An 18,303-nucleotide genomic window follows, 5' to 3' on the forward strand; every position below is an offset into this window, starting at 1 on the left:
TAGACTTTTTATAGTTAGTGCCTCTAATAAACAATTCTCTCATGTCCCCTCATTGTCATACTGGTCCTGTGTTTCTTTCTCCTAGATTCATCCTCCCAAACCTTTCAACTTTATTTTATGGAACAAACTTTACGTAAGAAAGCTCCTCCTAACATTTATAGCTTCTCAAATAATTTTCCTCTTCAACTATTGCCAAATCAATGTTTACAGTCCAGATTGCTCTCTGAGTTCTGACAGTACATCCAGTGGACATCCCTACTTCCAAACGTAGCTGAAGTTTGATTCATTTGCCCAAGTCAGAAACATAGGACTCAGCCTAGACTTGTCCTCGACCACCTCCACTCTCTGCTCCCAAGTATCTTAGTCTGTATTGTAGTAAAAAATCCAGTATATTCCACTCACTAAAGTATAAAGCTGAAATTCAGCCATCTTTATCATTGATATAGACACAATGAAGTTGTCTATCAATGATAAAGATAAAACCTCACTTTGGCCTAAATGGCAAAAGAGATTGTAGAAATTGATTACAGGCGAATTCAGGAAATTTTTGATGGTGGTGAAAATGCCCTTTATATTTTGTATTAAAAGAGAAAGAAGCTATAAGCTATTGTATACTGATATTTCTATCAGCCATGTGCCTACTCATTTGTGTATTCTGGATTTAGAAAACACCACAAAAATGAATTAGTTCCTTTTGCCATTCCTAAATTGTACAAAGAAAAGATAGTTCTTGACTGGAAGAGGAAAAAAAAAAAGCCAGAATATCATTCTATATTTAGTAAAAGGTTCTAAAGATTTGGAAGATAAAATTCCAATTCTAACAGAGCATAGCAGAAATAAGAACAAGCAAAGTTCTTCATTATATAAATAAAGATATTGAATAAAGTCAGAAGAAATCATCCTGACCATATATTGAGAATACTGTGTGCTGACCTGGCCTTGCTATAATCAGAAAGTCAACTCAAAAAAAGAATGATATATAGGAAGGCATCTAGATTAGCCTAGAAACTTGAAGATCCCAATTACTTCCTGCTATGGACTGAATGTCTGTGACCTCCCAAAATTCATACTTGAAATCCTAACCTCCAAGGTGATGATTATTAGGAGATGGGCTTTTGGGAGATGATTAGGTCATAAGGGTGAGACCCTCATGGAACAGGATTAGTGTCTTATAAAAGAGACCCTAGAATGTTCCCCCATCCCTTCTATCATGTAAGAGTACAGTGAGAAGACCACTGTCTATGAACCAGAGAATGGACTCTCACCAGATACCAAATGGGATGACTCCTTAACCTTGGACTTCCCAGCCTCCAGGACTGTGAGAAATAAATTTCTATTGTTAGTAAGCACTCAGTTTATGGTACTGTGTTATAGCAGCCTACAGAGACTTCCATATAGAACAGGATTAAGATTCATTATTCTTTATTACTGGAATCTAAAAACTATATGTGACTAAGTGTTTTAATCTGTATTTTTAATGACTTACAGTGATGAAAAGTTGATATGGTTTGGCTGTGTCCCCACCCAAATCTCATCTTGGAATTGTAGCTCCCATAATTCCCATGTGTTGTGGGAGGGACCCAGTGGGAGATAACTGAATCAAGGGGGTGGTTTCCCCCATACTGTTCTTGCAGTTAAGTCTCATGAGATCTGATGATTTTATAAGGGGTTTCCCTTTGGCTTGACTCTCTTTCTCTCTTGTCTGCTGCCATATAAAACGTGCCTTTTGCCTTCTACCATGATTGAGAGGCCTCCCCAGCTGCATGCAACTGTGAGTCCATTAAACCTCTTTTTCTTTATAAATTACCCAGTCTCAGGTATGTCTGTATTGGCAGCGTGAAAACGGACTAATACAAAAGTAAAACTCAAAACATTTAACCAAATTTAGTTTAATTCTCATTTTGTCATATGAACTTCTACTGAATATGATTTGGATCTTTTGGTGGATGTCACAGTAACCTGAAATCCCTAGGTTAGGGAAATAATACTATCCAACTAGGTCAGAAGTAGACTCGGAACTAAACTCACACAAACTATTTTACAGTTGTTTTGTCTTATTAGGGTGAGCTACTGTGCTACTGTAGTGGAGTCCAGTAAGATTTTGCTGCTCATTAAGTAATAACTCATTCTCCACATCTGCTACTGAGAAACACAAATGCCAGATTTGGTAGTCACGAAAGCTGTGTATCTCAAATCAGGCAGTTTAGTCATATACCCTATCACCATATGTGGGTTTCTTCTTGAGAACATCTTTGCTCCATGGTCAACGGGGCCTGTTCCAGGAGCCCTGCTTTGATAGAATTTCCTAGTATGTCATGTTAGAATCAGTGAATCAGAGACTCTTGAAGCTAGAAAGAAACTGTAAGTTCAAAACCGATATCACAGGAAAAGTATAATCTGATGAGATACTATTCAAGTCTTTCTTGTATTTGTCCTGTTGAAACAATGAAAATCAGGCTAGGCACGGTGGCTCATGCCTGTAATCCCAGAACTTTGGGAGGCCGACAAGGGTGAATCACCTGAGGTTGGGAGTTCGAGACCAGCCTAGCCAACATGGTGAAACACCTTTTCTATTAATAATACAAAAAAACTTATCTGGGTATGGTGGCAGGCACCTATAATCCCAGCTACTCAGGAGGCTGAGGCAGGAGAATTGCTTGAACCTGTGGGGTGGAGGTTGCAGTGAGCCGAGATTGTGCCACAGTGAGACTGTCTCAATTAAAAAGAAAGAAAGAGAAAGAAAAAGAAAGAAAGAAAGAAAGAAAGAAAGAAAGAAAGAAAGAAAGAAAAACAATCCAGAAGAATCTTTCCCTCTCATCACAAATGTTAGAGTTGCTATATATAATTAAATATAGAATTGTCTCATTTTTCTAGTGCAGGGTAACAAGCTGTATTTGAAATTAACCATAAGCTATTGTTTATTCACGTATCCTAGACCTCCATCTCTTTTGATGGAAATAAGTTTCCTGCTCTTGTTTTTATTTTTATTTTTTTTTGAGACAGAGTCTTGCTCTGTCTCCCAGGCTGGCATGCAGTGGCGCAATCTTGGCTCACTGCAACCTCCGCCTCCTGGGTTCAAGCAATTCTCCCGCCTTAGCCTCCCGAGTAGCTGGGACTACAGGCGCCCACCACCATGCCCGGCTAATTTTTTTTGTATTTTTAGTAGAGATGGGGTTTCACCATATTGGCCAGGCTGGTCTCAAACCCCTGACCTTGTGATCCATCTGCCTGGGCCTCCTGAAGTGTTGGGATTACAGGTGTGAGCCAACGTGCCTGGCCAGTTTCCTGCTCTTTATAATAAAAATACAGCAACCAGGATATGGATATCTACAATGTTTTGACAACAACTAAAACAAAAAGCACCCCAAATCTGTACTGACTCTGCAGACAAAAGAGGTCAATTACTTCAGAGTCTCAAAATTAATTTATAGGCCTAGTGAGAAAACTAGACTAGTCTAGTAGACTAGACTCCAGCTTGGATATTTTACTGTTCTCAGGTCGCAGTGAGATCAAATGCTTCAGCATATATTTTTAGTCATGGGTTATTTTTATTTTATTAGCATTGCCTTTAAATCACTTTTTTCTTAAAAAAACAAAAAAAACACCCTTCTAGCATGTCCAAATTTATGATTCCCCACTTGAATTATGCAATTCCATCATGAAGCAATGGTCTATACTTTACCCTTTACCCAACTTTTATCATTTTGTATTTAGAATCATTCTCAGAAGTACAAATTAGCTGATTACTGAACAAGTTCTAATTACTCCCCAGAGACTGTGGGAACTTAGGGTTTCAGTACAGCATTGTTCACTGTTCGGCTGTGAAACAGACTTCCTCCTCTGGTGACTGATCTGTTATTGATTTAAGAACTGACCTAAAGGGCTATTTGTTCTGGGCCCTTTGAAGAGCGTTTGCTTTCCCTGACTTCCAGAATGGTTCTGTCAGACATCCTGAAGCCTCATGCCATATTCTTTACTATGTAGTTTGTGCAGCCTGGAATAATGGGATAGTGGCTAATTAACCTGTTCTTACCTCCAAAAGAGGGCCTGTGATTTAAAACACCTCTGAAAAATCACATTGATGCTTCAGTCTGGAACCCTGAGGCAGGTCAATTCTGTTCCCAGTCCAGATCATCCTTCCTTCTTAGCGTCAGACTTGGGGCCATGGCTGGATTCTAGATTACAAACTCTTCTGAGCACAAACAGACCTCTCCATTTCCCATGGTGCCTACCTCTAGTCTCAGCTCACAGCTGTTACTCAATGCAAAATAAAAACAAATTTGTCAATAATTTTTTTAGAATTATCTTCAAAAAATTAAATTATGTGTAAACTTATAATTACAATTATTCACAAATTGATTTATAAATAATTTTTATTTGTCAATAAAAAGCTTGTAAAATAACAAAATTATGGCTAAATAACTTCAAAGGATAGCTTTGACATGTAGGTTTTATGATCCCAGAGCAATGACGTCAGAAAGGCATTCTATATTAATAGTTTCTGGCTATCTTAAAAAATAAAAAATTTGGCCGGGCGCGGTGGCTCAAGCCTGTAATCCCAGCACTTTGGGAGGCCGAGACGGGCGGATCATGAGGTCAGGAGATCGAGACCATCCTGGCTAACACAGTGAAACCCCGTCTCTACTAAAATACAAAAAAAAAACTAGCCGGGTGAGGTGGTGGGCGCCTGTACTCCCAGCTACTTGGGAGGCTGAGGCAGGAGAATGGCGTGAACCCGGGAGGCGGAGCTTGCAGTGAGCTGAGATCCGGCCACTGCACTCCAGCCTGGGCGACAGAGCGAGACTCCGTCTCAAAAAAAAAAAATAAATAAAAAAAAAAACAATAAAAAAATAAAAAATTTAAAAAATTTAAAACATTCAATGAATAGCATTTTCTTTAAGAATTAAGTGCGCATGTTGATGGAATGGCAGCAGAAAAAGACCCGAGTTCCTAAGCCTTCGTTATGATTCCTAAACCTCTGCAATCTGAAGAGAGCTCCATACAGTTTTAAACTTGCCACAGCACTCAGAAGAGGGGAGGCCTAAGTCCCCAGTCTTTGATAACAAAGAGGGCAGAACACACCTGACAGTAGGCTGGGAGCAAGTCAGGGTAATAAAGGTGAGCCAGGAAGCAGTTCAAGGGGCTTGTGAATGCCATTCACCTCTCAGTGGGATCCAGGAGGGATCAGAGGGTGTTAGCTGAGGAGGAGATATTTAACCGAGAGAGATGGAGATCTGGAGGGAGCTGGGACTGGGTGCTGCTAATTTCCATCTGGTAGAGCTAGTGTGTTCCAGTTCATTACTATTCACTTATTAATCAAAGACCTCTCCAAGCACCTGACACACTGCTAAGCTCCACAGGGATAATAATAACCCAGAAAGCTTGGGTTTTGGCTCTTAAAGTACTCACGATCTAATCTGGGGAGGGAGAAAATTCAGCAGAAGTTAAATGACTAGAGAACAATTAAATGCTAAACTCTAAGTTCAAGAAGAGTTCACAGGAGGGCAAGATCTGGATGGAGTAATGGTGCAAGACAAAAAGCCTCAGAAGAAGCCTCAAGAAAATGAAGAACCAAACTGGGGAACTAAGGTTGTTTGTGAATCAGGTGCATGTGGATGAGCCCTTCTTGAGAGGGGCAGGTTTGGAAGGATGTCCTTGAATGGTGGTCCAGCAGGACGGAGCTGAAATTCATTAGTAAATCCTCACACACCGTTTTTGGAAGCGATGGAGTCTGTGATGAAAACATCAGAGGGCCAGAAAACAAAGAAGAGAGAAGCAAATAATCTTTGGTTGTTTTCATGTCTGAAGAGGCTCACTGTGGCATGAAAATCAACACAAAAACAGTCAGAATACCATAGCATCCAAACTGGGCATTGTGTAGACATTCCGTGGTCTAAGTTTTAAAACATTTATTAACTCCTTATTAGCCTCTTGATTTCTGGAAGATAATATTTAACTTAATGACAAAAGAGGAGAAGGATCCAGGAACTTACCATGGAGGCTTCTTATGCATGAATGTTCATACAAGACTATGAAGTAGATATTGTGGTCCCTGTTCTACAGATGAGGAAAAGGAAGTTTATGGAGAATAAACAGCTCACCTAAATTTATCCAAATAGTAGAATGGCAGACCTAGATTTTAAACCTGGGTATGCATGTTGCTCAAGCCCATTTTCTCTATTCCATGTAGGCATATTCCACCTAATACCTTTCAAGAGGAGAAAAGTCTATGATGTCTCATTTGTGGTGTGGTCAGAGAGCTGAACCTGGAGCTGGGAGTGAAAGAACTGGTTTTTTATCCACGCTTTGCTATTAGTTCTAAGACTTTGGACAAGGCACTCCCTTCTTTTGGTTCTATTACCTAAACTTTAAAAAGTGGGTATAGAATTAAATTGTTGGTGAGGTATCATCTGTATAAGTTTGTAATGCTAAGTGTACAAAAGGCTTCTCCATCAGAGAATGTCCATTGAATAATATGACTGCTCTAATAAAAAGAGGAAGGGGAATATGCGGACACATGCTGATTTTTATATTTGGAAACCCACCAAGATATAAATATAAATTCAGAAATCTGCCAAGATCTAAATCTGATAAATACGAACTATTCTGCCACAACAGCAATGGAAGCTCCAGGACTTTAAAGAAGAAGGTTCAGTGACAGCAGGTTTATCTCACAACTGTGTGCAGTAAGCCCACTGCCTTCATTTACATGGCATGCATTTGGTCCCCAAGAACACCTATTGGTCCTCCAAGCCACCTCTCAGCACTGCTACTGCCCACTCAGATCCTCAGAAGAAGGCTTGAAGGATGGACACAAAGACAGTCCAGTCAGGGAACCTACAAAAAAATGAAACCACCAGAGGTAAGAGCCCACAGAGAGGACAGCCCAGGCAGGTAGTCACTACTTAGGGCTGCTTAATGTCCATCCTGCAGTCACCAGCCCTTGCAATTTTGCAAAAGGTTGTGTGTGTGTGTGTGTGTGTGTGTGTGTGTGTGTGTGTGTGCGTGCGCGTGTGTGGTGTGAAATACCTTGACCAAATATGTGGTCCAAATACTGACCAACTACATGAATCGGACAAGATGTGTGTGTCTGCTATGGCCCAAGGATCATCAGTTTGCTTCAGAACTGGTTGATAAAAAAAGAGAAGGCAGGAGGCCCTGATGAGTGCTGGTCTTAGAAATAAAAAGGAGCTAATTGAAGCAGACAAAAGGCATTGAGAAAGACCTTGTCCAATTCACATCTGAATAAAGTCCATCAATAACCCCTTAGTTCCTACACATCTAACTCCTGCAATGCTTAACTGTTTTTAACACCTATCTGCTTCCTACAGTCAACTGCAGGAAAAGCCCTTAAAATGAAGAGTCACTGTGCTAGGAAAAAAAAAATACCAAAACTGGTGAAAATTGAAGTTCATTTCCCAGTAGACCTAAGGGAGACCTAGGGGAAGAATTCCTGCAGTATAATCTGATTGGGGCAGTCAGAAAGGAGTGCGGGTAAACAGGCCAACCTCTAGGGTCTTTGTGACAAAAACAGGTGGGAGAGAATGTCAAGGATAAGATGAAACAGGGGCTTCAACACGATCCCAATGGAGGGTAGATGTGTAGGTGAGAGGAAGAAAGAGAAAGAACAGTTAAAGCAAGGAAGGAGACAGAAGAGAGAGGAGAGCCACGAGCACGTATCAGGCAGGGCTATAGAAGGGCAACCACCTTCTCGAAGCCCCTTGGGATGTGTATGGGTGATAGGTGCTCCTGAAGGAAACCCTGGGGAACCCCAGAATGACTCTAACAGCCACATCGACATCATAATTCAAGTAAATATATATATTTTTGAGATCTATGATATCTAAAATCCAATGAGGCACCGGAGCTCCAAGGATCATATGTCCTGGCAGGAGGTGAGCAGCAGTAAGTGGTTTTGAATCTCAGGGAATCACTTTCCCAGCAGAGGGAGTGGCTTGGTTAAAAGCAAGTGGATCTGACAGCTGTGATTCTTCTATTGGAGCTTCTCATTATTCCTATTTGATAGGAAGGAGAAGCTAACTCAGAGAAGCTAACTGATTAGCTTTGAGTTGCCACACCTAACTACTGACAAAGCTGAGAGTAAAGTCAAAACCTCCTGATTCGTAGGATGGTATTTTTTCTTGTGTATCACAACTGAGGTAAAATGGATGCAAACCAGAGAAAAAAGTAGCTTGGAAATTATAGGAAATCAAATGTGAAGCAAATATTCAGGATGAATTCTTAATCAAACCAATAAAGAAAATATGAGGTGGCCAGGCATGGTAGCTCAGGCCTGTAATCTCAGCACTTTGGGAGGCTGAGGCGGGCAGATCACTTGAGGTCAGGAGTTTGAGACCAGCCTGGCCAACATGGTGAAACCCCACCTCTACTGAAAATAAAAAAATTAGCTGGGTGTAATCCTGGCTACTCAGGAGGCTGAGGCAGGAGAGAATAGCTTGAACCTGGGAGGCGGAAGTTGCAGCAAGCCGAGCTCATGCCAATGTACTCCAGCCTGGGTGACAGAGCAAGATTCTGTCTCAATTAGTAGAAAAAAAGAAAAAAGGGAAGGAAGGGAGGGAGGGAGGGAGGGAGGGAGGGAGGGTCAATATGGGGATTTCTTTTATGACCTTAAGAATGAAAGTTTGCCTTACATAAGCTGTACCTGGTTTCCACAGAGAGCAGGAAATTCACCCCCACCTTCTCCCAACCTCCAGCCCCTCCCAATTCTGTTTTTTCATAGAAGTGACCAGTGGGGAATTTTTCTCTCCTTGTGTGACTTCAGAGATGAATCATGTCTCCTTGAAAAACTGAAACAGGCAAATTGGCTTAGGAATAATTAAACAGCAACAGACCAAGTTCCCTGAATCCAGGCACTGCCTCCACTAACAAGGCTTATCTACAAAATACTGTACTGTGTAAGCAAATTATGTGAAAAATAACATCTGGAGCTTTAAGATGTGGACACAACTGATTTAAGCATGTGACACCTATCTTTAGAGAAAAGTGATTATTTAGCCCACAAAAGCAAACCTGTTTTCACAAACTGTCAGCCATAAACATATTTTTTAAATTGCTTATGTGAAAGATTTGTATAAGTGGCTTAAATGTGAATTCAGAAAGACCAAGAATGTAAAATGGTATTTTGCTAACAAATGGAATTTGCTGCCCTTTGCAATTCGACAGCTGATTCCACTGCAGGATTTCATTTTTATGGCAGAATATGGAAGTTCTGACACTGTAAACATGTGAAACTTATAAATCTGGTATGCACATTTCTTAAAAAAATTATCAGTCACAATATATTTTTTCCATAATTTGAAGGTCTTATCAGCAGGGACCTTCTTGTTATTTTTAAGCATGTATAATACCAGTTCAAGCTCTCTAACCTGTTTCTGACTGGATCTTTTACATTCCTCACCCAATAATGCTAACATAGCTTTTGCAGTAAGCCGTAATCGTATTTGAAATGTGTAAGGTGTTTACTCATTCTACTTATCCTCATTCTTGATTGTAAGGTCCTTTTGAAGAACATTTTAATAATTAATTGCCCATGTATCTTAGGGAAAATCAGTTAACCCTTTTGACTATGTGGAAAAGGCCCCACTGAAGGTGAGAAGCAGATTGGCTTACATCTGCTTTAAAATGCTGTCCTGGTATGAGTGGAATTTCAAATTGCAGGCTAACAGGTAAAAAAGCGATAACCTGGACAGGCGTGGTGGCTCACGCCTGTAATCCCAACACTTTGGGAAGCCGAGGCAGGTGGATCACCTGATGTTAGGAGTTCAAGACCAGCCTGACCAACATGGAGAAACCCTGTCTCTACTAAAAATACAAAATTAGCTGGGCATAGTGGTACACGCCTGTAATCCCAGCAATAAGCTTTCTACAGGTGATTTAACTTCGTATATGTTTTACAGTGGAAAAAGAAATCCATGATCCACGGCCGGGTGCGGTGGTTCATGCCTGTAATCCCAGCACTTTGGGAGACTGAGGTGGGTGGATCACCTGAGGTCAGGAGTTCAAGACCAGCCTGGCCAACATGGTGAAACCCCGTCTATACCAAAAATACAAAAATTAGCTGGGTGTGGTGGTGGGTCCCTATAGTCCTAGCTACTCAGGGAGCTGAGGCAGGAGAATCACTTGAACCCAGGAAGTGGAGGTTGCAGTGAGCCGAGATTGAGATTGCGCCACTGCACTCCAGCCTGGGCAACAGAACAAGACTCTATCTTGGAAGGAAAAAAAAAAAAAAAGAAAGGAAAGAAAGAAAGGAAGAAGAAATCCATTGCCAGCAGGCTTCAATGTATTCATGCTTTAAAAGATAAAAAATTGGCTGGGTGTGATGGCTCATGCCTGTAATCCCAGCACTTTGGGAGGCTGAGGCGGGCAGATGACGAGGTCATGAGTTCAAGACCAGTCTGGCCAACATGGTGAAACCCCGTCTCTACTAAAAATACAAAAGTTAGCTGGGCGTGGTGTCACACCTCTGTAATCCCAGCTACTCGGGAGGCTGAGGCAGGAGAATCGCTTGAACTTGGGAGGCGGAGGTTGCAGTGAGCCGAGATCACACCACTGCACTCCAGCCTGGGTGACAGAGCGAGACTCAGTTACAAAAAAAGAAAAAAGAAAAGAAAAAAATTATACAAGGAGAAAAAGAAGTCACCAAATTGCAAAGTATCAAAGAGGAAATGCTAACTGAAAAGACACATTTACTCAATGACTTCTGGGCAGGGTAAACAAGGAATTATAAAGAAAGACCATGAAGGAGACGGCCTTTGATCTTTAGAGGCTATTAGAAGACACTGTCTGGGTTTTAATCTTTTTGTTTGTTTTTTCTCCCCCAAATGAAGTAAAAAACCCTAAGTGGTGGCCGGGCGCAGTGACTCACTCCTGTAATCCCAGCACTTCTCTATGAGCAACATGGAGAAACCCCGTCTCTACTAAAAATACAAAATTAGCTGGGTGTGGTGGTGCATACCTATAATCCCAGCTACTGGAGAGGCTGAGGCAGGAGAATTGCTTGAACCCGGGATGCAGAGGTCGCGGTGAGCCAAGATCGCACCATTGTGCTCCAGCCCGGGCAACAAGTGCGAAACTTCGTCTCAAGAAAAAAAAACAAAAAACAAAAAACCCACAAAACTCTAAGCGGTTCTACCACACCAAGAAATTAAAGTAAAGCAACTGCTGACGAAAATGTTTTGGAACTCGATGCTGTATAGGTATGTGGTGGTTGCACAGCATGGTGAATGTACTAAATGCCACCGAGTTGTACATTGTAAAATGGCTAATTTCATGTTACGCAAATTTCACTTCAATTAAAGAAATAAAGCAAGTGTACTCTGGTTAAGGTGAATGAGAAACTTTCGCCGTTTTCTTATGGTGCTTTGATAAAGAGAATATTTAACACTTCAGAAACATGTTATCAAAAAAAAATCCTTAGACAAATTCAGCGGTTAATTCAGAGGGAGCAAAAGTTAACCAAGGGGCAATTATGCAATGTTTTTTCCTATTCTATTTTTTCCAGCCCACCTAAAAGCTGTAAATGGTCATCGTCAGGTTTTAATAGCTTCTCTGACTTCTCCTTTCCTAATCTCTCTCCTACCCAGATTCACTCGTTCAAAATTTATTGAACTCCTACATGCCCCATGCTCTAGAATAGGTGCTAGCACTGCCAAGATGAGTAATATACCTCACCGTTCCTCAAGGAGTTCACAGTCTGTATTCAAATTTTTAAAACTTCCTATGACGCTTCCCTACTGACTCTAGTGACACAAACTCTAAAACTTTAATGATCCCACTTAACTTGGAGGGCAGTAGCCCTTCCGAGGCTCTCCCATTACATATTCAATTATCGGTGCTGTCTGTGCCCCCTTCTTTTATTTTTTCTGCAGGTCAAAGAGAAATTTTAAAGATTCTAAACAGAAACATCACTTTCTTGATTTTCAAGTGCTATACAAATAGAGCTCCTGCTTCACATGATCCTTTAAAATAAGCACTGGAAGTCTGTGAAGCTGGGACTGGTTCTAGGAATTACTCATGCATCTAAGGTCATTTCAAAGGCTTCCCTTCTCTTCACCCCACCCTCTGTTCTTACCTCGCCACCAGCACCTCCCATTACCCTCATCTATAAGGCCATGTCTCTGGAGCTCACTGCCCATGACCACATTAGTCCCTTCTTCAAGAACAGTTTTGTTTTCCTTCTTCTTATCCTCTCACAGCTGAATTCCTTTCCATTCAACTTTCATTTTTGTTTTAACTGTGACCTCACAGCTACCCTTGGGAAAACACATTGGCTTTCACCTTGAATGGAAGAGTCCCCACCAGCCTCAGATTCAAAATGAGCCTGTGATGGGCTGGAACAGTGACAGCTCACGAGTGATGCAGGCAAAGCAAAACAAGGGAGCAAAAATCGCAGGCAAAGCCACGCTGGCTTCTGCAGACAGGAAAAACGTAATGTTTGCCAAGTGGAAAAATCATCAACATAGAAAGAAAAATCATTTTCAAGCTGCTGAGAGTCCCCCAAAATGGAGACGAATAAAAACAACTCAAAGCAATCTAACTGCTAATATGCAGCCTAATTTTGACACAGATGTTGTTCTGAACTTACTCAATGTGAAACAGAAGCTGTAACATTTAAACTAAATACCTCATTTATGGATGGAAGCAGCTACAGGTTGTCACTCAGCCAGTGTGTCAGTGGCACAGCTGGTAATTTCACCATGCAGCTGGGAAAAGCAGTTTGTCAGTCACAAGAAACCAGATATTTGGGAGGATTTTCACATCAAACCACTTCTCGCAGTGGACTCTGACCATCATCAGACTTGCTAAATGCACGTACAGTGCAGGGCCAGTCCTTCTGTATCTTTAAGGAGGCCGCCAAATTTACAGTGCGTATATGGAGAGGAGACACACAGTGGGAAGGAGTGACACTGGCATTATTTTAACGCATTATAGAGGGACTGGGCACCAGAGGAGCAGGAACTGAGGAAACCTAAACAAATGGCTCCCAGTTATGATTTCATTAATCTTGGAAAACATGAAGCAGTAGACAAGTGTGGTCTAATTGTTTCTCATTTGACTTGGCTTGGAAAACCTTCCTCTCACTTAATTCCATTGATAGATAAGCATCTTGGGACAGCTGACCTTTTCTTTGTCTAGCCAAGTTTCCTTTGAACATGTTATGAAGTTTTTTGATCACCACCAAATATAATACCAGATGAAGGTCATTATACAAAGAGAATCAAATTAACAACAGTTAAGGAGAAAAAGTTCCCGTAAGGGTTCTGGCATGTCAACAAGAAGTTAATTGCCTCTTCTTAATATTTCAAACACATGTTAATTAGTAGGCCAATAAAAATTTTATATACTATACAAACAGTGATAATCTTGGTGCCACCTAGTTTGTGGCTCACCACAGAAAACACCTAATTAAAAAAAAAAAATCACAGTATCCTACTTATGGATAATAACCCACCATCCGTGTCATCAACTTTTTTTTTTTTGAGATGGAGTCTTACACTATGCCCCAAGCTGGGGTACAGTGATCTCAGCTCACTATAACCTCTACCTCCCGGGTTCAAGTGATTCTCCTGCCTCAGCCTCCTGAGTAGCTGGGATTACAGGTGCCCACCATCAAGCTCGGCTAATTTTTGTATTTTTAGTAGCGACAGGGTTTCACCCATGTTGGCCAGCCTGGTCTCGAACTCCTGACTTCAAGTGATCTGCCCGCTTTGGCCTCCCAAAGTGCTGGAATTACAGGCATGAGCCTCCGCACCCAGCCATCAACTTTCTACTGCTATGAACTTAGACATTTCACAGCTCAAACTGGGTATGGAACATGGAAAAAAATGACTAAATAAAATAATGGCCTTCTTTCATACAACGCGTGAGTGAGTGTAGATGTAATAAGTACATCTAAATTTGTCATGGTGAATTAAACCAGCTTCAGGCAAAGAGGCAGAGTATTAGGCTGAAATGGTCCATTTCCTTTCAATTTGTTAATACAGAGAATCTGAAATTTATTTTTTACTTGATTAAAAATTAAATTAGGTTTCATTTTTGTATGCAGAGCTCTTTCCTTGAGTATTTCATCTGGTAATGGCCAGGGTGGAATGAAGCCAGTAATCAAACACTGCAGACTTTGGAAACCCTCCTGGTTTTTCAGACTCTTAATAAAGCCTGAGAAGAGCACCAGTGTAGGGAGTGGGTGTCTTTGTTTTTGTGATGACTCATTTTATCCAGTATTCATTCATTTATTTTTAAGTCATTCCTCAAATATGTGGAAGCTTTTCTAGAAAGGACCATGGAAAATGCAAAAATACTTGGCCTTTACCCTCAAGAACTTTATAGATTTTTTTCCCCCAACATAAGCAGTCCTCTTACTTTAATAATCAGCAATCTCACAAATTAACTTTTCTCTTCTTCTCATTGAAACAAACTAATTCCTCTTTAGGAGTATATTTTCAAGAGGATATAAGATCAGCCTAGTCATTGAAGATTCACACAGAGACTTCTACTTTTAGGAAAAAATGAAAGACACAACAGTGAAAAAATCTTTAGGCTTCAAGATACAAAAGAGTATCCATCTCGCCCATGGAATATTTAAAATTCATTTTAATGTGGGATCAGTGTGTACTTTAGCAGAAGAACACAGAAGAGATTACGAAGGGTTGAGATCAATAGGACTATTTAAACATGGTTTTAGAAGGGTTAACAAAGTGTCCCGTCACTCTTTTAGCAATCAACAACAGAACTATTAGAAAATCAGCAGAGACACAGAAGAACTCAACGGCATCATCCATCAACAGAATCTCATAGACAATTATATACATATTCTTTTCAAATGCCCATGGAATATTCACCAAGACAAACCACATCCAGGATCAAAAAACCTCAATATATTTTAAAATAGAGTATGTTCTCTGGCCATAGGGAAATTGAACTAGAAATCAATAACAGAAAGATAATAGGAAAAATTTCCCAACACTTGCAAATTAAACAAAACACTGTAAATAATCCATGGGTCAAAGATGAAGACTTGAAGGACATAAAAAATACTTAGAAGTGAATGAAAATACAACATATCAACATTTGTAGGATGAAACTACAGCAGTTGTGAGAGGAAAATGTATAGCATTAAATGCTTGTATTAGAAAAGAAGAAATATCTTAAATGAATAACCTAAGTTGCTATCCTAAGAAACTAGTTGGGCACGGTGGCTCACACCTGTAATCTCAGCATTTTGGGAGGCTGAGGCTGGGGGATGGTTTGAGCCCAGGAGTTTGAGACCAGCCTGGGCAATGTGGAGAGACCCCATCTTTAAATTTTTTTTTAATAAAATAAAGAGAATCCTGAATACTAGAACAAGCTAAAAGTACTTTAATGTAGGCTGCAGAGAGGAAGAACTATTTCTGATTTAAATAGGGTCTCTATTTTCAACTGAATTAATCTGTATTTCGAGTCTACCTGTTGTTTCTTTACTCCATTTTCCCTGAAGCTAAAGTATAAGCTTCCTGAGGAGCTGTTTTATTCATCCCTTTTAGTACCTGCTGCATCAAAGATATTTTTTAAAATACTAGATAACTTTTTAATTGAGCAAGTTAGCTAATATTGGCAGAATCTAATACATGTCTAAAGAAAATTAGAGTTACAGAACATCTTGGTTACTTAGGTCTCTCTGGCATGGGCAATTTCGTGGATGTTCTTAAAGTGAACATGAAGACTTGAACTTCTTGATCTGCATGACTTTCCTGGAATTTTTCTAGGTCAAGTGAATAGCAAGCCATTTTCACAGATCACCTTAGGCCACTTACGGATAGAGCTGTGTTTACTCTTAAACCTCGAGTGCACGGTATAAATCCAGTCACAGAGCAGGGTCCTAGTCAGGTTTCATCATTAGGTTTTAGGAATTCAGTCACATCTTCAGGCTCTACTTCTAATTCTAGCTCTGTTGCTACTTCCATCACCTCTGCAATTACTTCTTCCACTTGAGTCTTGAACCTCTCAAAGCCATGCAGGAGGGCTGGAATATACTTCTCCCAAACTCCTGTTTATGGACATCTTCCCATAAATCAAGAATGTTCTTAATGGCATCTAGAATGGTGAATCTTTTCCAGAAGGTTTTCAATTGACTTTGTCCAGATCCATCCGAGGAATAACTATCTATGGCAGCTATGGCCTTACAAATGTTTTCTTAAATAATAAAACTTGCAAGTTAAAATTATGCCTTGATTTCTGGGCTGCAGAATAGATGCTGTGTTAGCAGGCATAAAGATATTAATCTCCTTGTATATCTCCATCAGAGCTCTTGGGTAATTAGGCACATTGTCAATGAGCAGCATATTTTGTATTTTTTAAAAATAAAAACATCCAGCCCAATATATCAAGAGCAGTAATATTTTGGAAGGAAGCTTTGTCTCTTGAGTAGCAGGTCTCAACAGTGCGTTTAAAATATTCAGCAAACCATGCTGTAAACAGATGTGCTGTCACCTAGGCTTTGTTGTTGCACTTATAGAGCACAGGCAGAATAGATTTAGCATAATTCTTAAGGGCCTGAGAATTTTCAGAATGGTAAATGAGCACTGGCTTCAACTTAAAGTCAACAGCTACATGAGCCCCTAACAAGAGAGTCAGCTTGTCCCTTGAAGCTTTGAAGCCAGGTATTGACTTCTCCTCTCTAGCCATGAGAGTCCTGAATGACATTGTCGAATATAAGGCAGTTCTGTCTATATGGAAAATATGTTGATTAGTGTAGTCACCTTAATCAGTTATCTTAACTAGATCTTCTGTATAAATTGCTGCAGCTTCTACATCAGTACCTGCTGCTTCACCTTGCACTTTCATGCTATGGAGATGGCTTCTCTCCTTAAGCCTCAACCAACCTTTGCTACCTTCAAACTTTTCTTCTGCAGCTTCCTCACCTCTCTCAGTCTTTACAGAATTAAAGAAAATTAGGACTTTGTCCTGAATTAGGTTTTGGCTTAAGGGAATGTGGCTGGTTTGATATTCTATCCAGAGTGCTCAAACTTTCTCCATATCAGCAATGAGGCTATGTCATGTACTTATCATAAAACCAGTGTGTTCAGTGCCATAGCACTTTTTTTTTTTTTTTTTTTGGAGACGGAGTCTCACTCTATCGTCCAGGCTGGAGTGCAGTGGCGACATCTCCGCTCACTACAAGTGCTGCCTCCTGGGTTCATGCCATTCTCCTGCCTCAGGCTCCCGAGTAGCTGGGACTACAGGTGCCCACCACCACGCCCAGCTAATTTTTTGTATTTTTAGTAGAGACGGGGTTTCACCATGTTAGCCAGGATGGTCTCGATCTCCCGACCTCGTGATCCCTCTGCCTCGGCCTCACAAAGCGCTGGGATTACAGGCATGCACCTGGTCTGGAGTAGCACTTTTAATTTCCTTCAAGAACTTTTCCTTTGCATTCACAACTTGGCTAAGTGCCTGTTGCAAATGCCTTCCTCACTAAGCTTAATCATTTCTAGCTTGTGATTTCAAATGTGAAACATGAGAAATACTACCTTTCACTTGAACACTGAGAGGCCATTGCAGGGTTATTAATTGGCCTAATTTCAATATTGTTGTGTCTCATAGACAGGGAAGCTCAAGGAATGCATGTGTGTGTGTGTGTGTGTGTGTGTGTGTGTGTGTGTGTGTGTGAGAGAGAGAGAGAGAGAGAGACAGACAGACAGAGAGAGAACAGCAGGCTGTTGGAGCAGTCAGAACACACACATTTATTAAGTTCACTGTCTTACGTAAGCACGATTCACAGTGTCCCCAAACAATTACAACAGTAACATCAAAGATTACTGGTCACAGGCCAGGCACAGTGGCTCATGCCTGTAATCCCAGCACACCGGGAGGCCGACACGGGCAGATTACTTGAGGTCAGGAGTTCAAGACCAGCCTGGAAAACATGGTGAAACCCCATCTCTCTTAAAAATACAAAAATTAGCAAGGCATGGTGGCATGCACTTGTAGTCCCAGCCACTCAGGAGGCTGAGGCAGGAGAAAGAGTGCTTTGTGATAAAAGTCACAAAAAATCCAAGGATGATATCTTACTCTATTTCAGGTGCTATAATGAGATACCATGAACTGGGTGGCTTATAAAGAACTGATATTTATTTCTTACAGTTCTGGAGCCTGGGAAGTCCAAGATCAAGGCACCAGCCAGTTCAGGGTCTTGTATACGACCTGGCACAGTGATAAATGGTAGCTGTTTAAGAAAACAGTATGTCCTGTTACTAATGAAAGATCTACAGGGAGTTACTTTCCCTATCCTTAGTGATGGTCTTACTT

At 40.7% G+C, this 18,303-nt stretch overlaps 1 protein-coding gene across 3 annotated transcripts in view; it reads right to left on the reverse strand.

The window, feature by feature from the left end:
* The window catches only part of ALG14 (ALG14 UDP-N-acetylglucosaminyltransferase subunit), a 435,379-nt gene that overhangs the window by 27,313 nt on the left and 389,763 nt on the right, over nt 1-18,303 (reverse strand). The window contains exon 4 of one of the 3 annotated variants that reach the window (XM_050778375.1): nt 4,852-18,220. The exons of the other annotated variants lie outside the window; for them this stretch is intronic. Coding sequence (XP_050634332.1) covers nt 18,080-18,220 — 141 coding nt within the window. The 3' untranslated portion in view covers nt 4,852-18,079. Of the gene's footprint in view, nt 1-4,851; nt 18,221-18,303 lie in introns of those variants that run through there. 3 annotated transcript variants of the gene reach the window in all.

This window comes from Macaca thibetana, chromosome 1, assembly GCF_024542745.1.
Source record: "Macaca thibetana thibetana isolate TM-01 chromosome 1, ASM2454274v1, whole genome shotgun sequence".
NCBI lineage: Eukaryota > Metazoa > Chordata > Mammalia > Primates > Cercopithecidae > Macaca > Macaca thibetana.